Here is a 5,031-nt window from a genome sequence, read left to right as displayed (position 1 = left end):
GCAAAAATAACAAATTTTACATCATATCTTAATTTATTTTTGTGCATCTAATGATTAAGAATTATTAGATCATATTAATTAATTATTTATTATGACTCAATAAATTTTAACCGTTAGATGCACGGTTAAAATATGATGTAAGAGTTGTTATTCTTATACTAGTGTAAGTTGATCTTATTCCTTTAAAAAAAATTATCCCATTTTCTACGTGATATTAGGGTTATAATATATTATGATTTTTTTTATGAGTTACTGTGATTTATGATAATGGTTATTATTGCAAATTTTGGTAAACGAACAGAATTAATTACGAATCATTGTGATTTATTTTGATTTGGGAATTTGTGTAATAGATAGTTTTAGGATCCCAATTGTTTCTTTATTTAGCTAGGCTATTTATTTTCTCTAATTTGACAAATTCAAGGCTGATTTTATTCAAATTGTTTTTTTCGGTAGAGTTGGCTAATAATTGTGTACTAGCATATACTTTTTAGGCCTTTTTTTTATTCGTGTGGCATTCCTGTTTTTGTGTTTTTTAATTGAATTTTAAAGTTAATTAACATTGTATAAAATGATGTTTAAAAATAATTATTGATTAAAATGATAATGAGCTTATTTCCCTTGACCATGTGTCTTAGTTCAAGCTCATAATTGAGAAGAGAATTTCTCTTTTCAATTTTGTGGTTAGCCCAAGTATGTTACTCGATCTTATTCAATTTGAGTATTATTATTTTTTTCATTTTTTAATCTTGTTAAACTTAATTAAATAAACTTAATTACTTTAATTTTATATTCTAAAATATTTTAACATAAAAAAATATTTAACTATCTTACATTTTTTAAAATAACACACGTTTAATTGACAAGTTGCAATATTTGGATCACAATCAAGACATTTATCAAGCCCCATTGAACAACAATTTATGCCTTTTCTGTTATTGGCAATGCTGTTACAGATTTTCAATTATTTCATTCATGACTAGTGTTACTATCAAGCACAACATATTCATTCCAAGGGATAAATGATTTAAATTCATTACAAGGGAAAAATTTGTTAAATTTTGAGTTTCCAAAATCTGACAATGGAGACAAATCATCCCATGAGGACCCCGAAAGTCATATAAAGTCAGCTACTTTTGTGTCTGAAATGTTTGAAATGGAGCCAGGACTAGTTGCGGGGAAAAGTTTTTATGATATTGAATTCCCGAAAGGTCACATTGGAGTCAAGAGTTTTGATGCTGAACTAATTGATGAAGATGGGAACTCTGTACCTTTGTATGAAACATACCTTCACCATTGGTTTGCTAAAATGTTACTGTTGCTAGCATGCGCGGCGGCTCTAAGGTTCGTCCCAAGAATTATGATGGTTTCATTTTCAAGAGGAATCAAGGCATGTGCCACGACTTTATTCTTCCACTTTACTGGGGCTTAGGAGTTGAATCACGAGGAACAACCTCAAACCTTCCAGACCCTTTTGCAGTAGAACTACATAACCCTGCAGAAATTCCAGATGGGTATGAAGAGAGGTGGTTATTAGACATATTGGCCATTGATACACGTGGTACACAAGATAGGAAAGGTTGTACTGATTGCAGATGTGACCTTATGAATCTCCCTAAGGACTTTTATAATGTCACAAAAGGCATTTATGGTGAGCCACTGACCCCCGATTATAAAGGAGGACTCCTATGTTGCAAAGACAACTTAAAATGCAAATTAAGAGAGGGTTTTGAAGGCCCAAAGAGAAAGCTTGCCCTAAGATACAAAATAAGGTGGGTTGACTGGGACGAAAAACAAATTCCTGTTAATTTTTATGTACTTGATTCGACCGATAAAATCAAATCCAATGGTTCAACTTCATTCCATGAGTGTCAGGTAAATATGTTTGTTATCCAATGCATTTTATAATTACACTTTTCAATCTATTAATTTGTTTGGAGTAAGTGAGGATTAAAGATTTATTAATTTGTTACAGGTAGAATTTACTATTCCGGCAAATGGTAGCAAGGACTTTCCTCATGTCCAGAAAACAAAAATTCCAATGCAAAAAGGTGGTTATCTCATTTATGGAACGGCTCATTTGCATTCAGGTGGTATTAATGCAACTCTATATGGAGAGGTACAGATATCTTAAGTATTTCCCATCATTCTTTGTAATTTAAATAATATATATCATTTTGAGAACTGGAATAGACATATTGCAATGCATCTTTAATAATACAATTTATATTTTCTATTAATATAGGACGGAAGAACTCTATGTACCTCAATAGCAAAATATGGAACGGGAAATGAAGCCGGAAATGAGAAAGGTTATGCTGTTGGAAGGTCTGTTTGTTATCCAAAACCAGGTTCTATCAGGATTAAGGATGGTGAAATTTTGACACTAGAAGCCAGATACGAAAACGGCTTTCTAACTGGAGCTATGGGACATATGTATATCTATTTGGCAGAACGACTACCACACGATACATTGACATCCTAATTCCTCTTATCTACATATTTGCTTCATGTACTGCATATTCCAACAAATCATCGATCATCTTATTCCTTGAGCGAAAAATAATTGGAAAGTTTCTTCCACTTGCTAAAGACAATTATTATTGTACTTTTAATGCGTTATTAATTTTATGATTGTGCGATGTCTTTGTTGTACTATTGACCGTGGATAAACATTTTTTTTCCAGTACAAATTGTGCTATGGTAAACGTTATTACTTACTAGCTATTATGACTCTTTGATGTATAACATTTCTACTACGTGAAATGCTTTTAATAATTGATTTAATTTTCTTTCCTATTTCTCTTTGCAATCTAATAGCGTAAATTATTTTTTTTAAACAATATTGCAAGAGGGTAGCCATCACTTGTCAATTTGTTAGCAAATTTACTAGCCAATTTTGTTCTTCAAAGCTAATTGGTTATCAAATTTGCTCGCACCCTTATAATATATGGATTTGGTTCCTTTAAACGCCGACATAAATTTTAAAGCAAAAATATAGGTTATAACTTTTCATTTGAAAATTGGAAGAAGTAATAATTATCACCAAGTAAGCTTATCACCTCTTATTGCCCCTCTTATAATCGTTGGATGAAATTAAATTAACGGATGTTATTTGATATTAATTTTCTTTCTCTCCAATCGCTTATTCCCCCCTCTATCTTTCTTCTTTCTCTTTCCGTCATGTTTTAATGATTACTATTTAACATTTACTAAAATGGTAGTAAGAAGTGATAAAGAAATTAAAAAATAAAAGAATAATATATAGTTTTATGCGTACATAAATTTTATCACAAGTTTAACAAATGATTTTTTGACTAATGATTATATTTTATAAAGTGCCTTTCTTTTTTAAAAAACAAAATTCAAGAACATACTAATTTACAAGCATTAAATCATGTTATTTTTGCGAGCTAGATTGCAACTCAGATTGTCGTCCTTTGCAGTTGGGGAACAACATTAGGAGCGAAAAGATGATGGAAAAAACAACAAAAATTTAAGTGATTTTGCTATTTAATAATCAATTTAATATTATTTCATATATGTCTTTGCATTTTAACTATTATTATGTCACATCAGTTCAAGTCTGTGTAAATTTTATCAACCCGTAAATGCTTCTCCTCTATTATATCTCGGGTCTAATAATAATGGATATCAATATGCTTTGATGAAGAGTAAAAAGTTGAATTTTTGACGAAGTGCATAACACTTTGATTGTCATTTTTCAACACATACTTTTCTTTCTTGTGACCTAATTCAAACAAGACATTTTTCATTCACAATTTTTCTTCACATGCTTTTATTTTTGCAATATATTTGGCTTCTGCGGCAGACGGGGAAACACATTTGTGGAGCTTAAATGTTAAGATACTTTTAAGATATTCAAGTGTGATGAGTCCTATTGGTTGACAATGGGCTAAGTGAAGTGAATATAAGTGGATGGACTTATGAACCCAATGCTTTAAGGTTTTGGGTTGAGATGTGATGACGGATCCCCTAGGTTTGCCGGTACGCGCTTTTACGTAGCCGGTATCAGTTCTGACGCCAGTTCTCATTATTTTGACTTGAAACTTGACATACTAGTCCTATATATTATTCTAGGAATATTCTCATACTTATTATAATTTTTCGGGATACTTCATCGGTACGCATTTATATAGTGAGGCAGAACCGGTATCTGCATTTTTTGTGAGAAAAGCGACTTTCAACATTAATATTCACTTATGATAATTATTCAAGCCTTCTCATAATTATTAGGGTCAATTATGGAATTATTTCCTAATTTCACATTTAATTAATTTAAATTCCTAAATTAACGGTGCGGGTTCTTACAGTGGTGGTCCCTTGCCACAGGCTTCTCTTAAACCCTGCCTGATAGTTGTATCAGAGCCAGGTTAGGCTCGAGCTAGCCTTGTGATTGGCTATAGGGAAGGTTAAGTATTTGTGTCTGGGTACTCGGTTGAGTGGAAGCATACCAATAGTGGGTTTCACACTTGAGGGGATATTGTTGAGATATTCAAGTGTGATGAGTCTCACATTGGTTGACAATGGGCTAAGTGAAGTGGATATAAGTGGATGGACCCATGAACCAAATGCCTTAAGGTTTTAGGTTGAGATGTGATGTCGGATCCACTTGGTATGATGGTCTAGCCTTAGCCCATTGGTGGTTCTCCCTCGCCATGGGCTCCTCTTGGACCCGCCGACAGATACAACTCCCACTACAAAAGTAACAAAGTATCCTAACGTACTTTCTTTAGTCAGTGTCACCACCTAAACTAGGTTCACTTCCGTGCATGCTTCGAACTCAAGTTTTCCTTTCCTAAACACATAGCGGCCCAATATTCTTTTCTAAGGTTTGCCTAAAACCAGCTTACAAGACTGGAGACATAGGCAATGTCGAGCCTAGCGCAGATCATTGCATGTAGGAGGCTACCAACCACAAATGAATATGACACTTGTAACATCCCAAGGGCTAGCAAGGGAAATGAGTGATCCCCGGTGCAAAAGAGGCACGACCAATGAGCGGCCCAT

General features: G+C 33.2%; 1 protein-coding gene across 1 annotated transcript; it reads left to right on the top strand.

The window, feature by feature from the left end:
* The first annotated feature begins 1,156 nt into the window (after nt 1-1,156).
* Nucleotides 1,157-2,485, top strand: LOC133316586 (uncharacterized). Its single transcript, XM_061518356.1, has 4 exons — nt 1,157-1,275; nt 1,326-1,875; nt 1,976-2,119; nt 2,246-2,485. The coding sequence occupies exons 1-4, from the start codon at nt 1,157-1,159 to the stop codon at nt 2,483-2,485; spliced, it is 1,053 nt and encodes a 350-aa protein (XP_061374340.1).
* Nucleotides 2,486-5,031: the final 2,546 nt, after the last annotated feature.

This window comes from Gastrolobium bilobum, unplaced genomic scaffold (assembly GCF_033153095.1).
Source record: "Gastrolobium bilobum isolate Gb01-03AN ecotype WA unplaced genomic scaffold, APGP_CSIRO_Gbil_v1 utg8498, whole genome shotgun sequence".
In the NCBI taxonomy this organism is placed as follows: Eukaryota; Viridiplantae; Streptophyta; class Magnoliopsida; order Fabales; family Fabaceae; genus Gastrolobium; species Gastrolobium bilobum.
The sequence above is the reverse complement of the archived record's forward strand: the minus strand, read 5'-3'. Positions and strand labels throughout refer to the sequence as shown.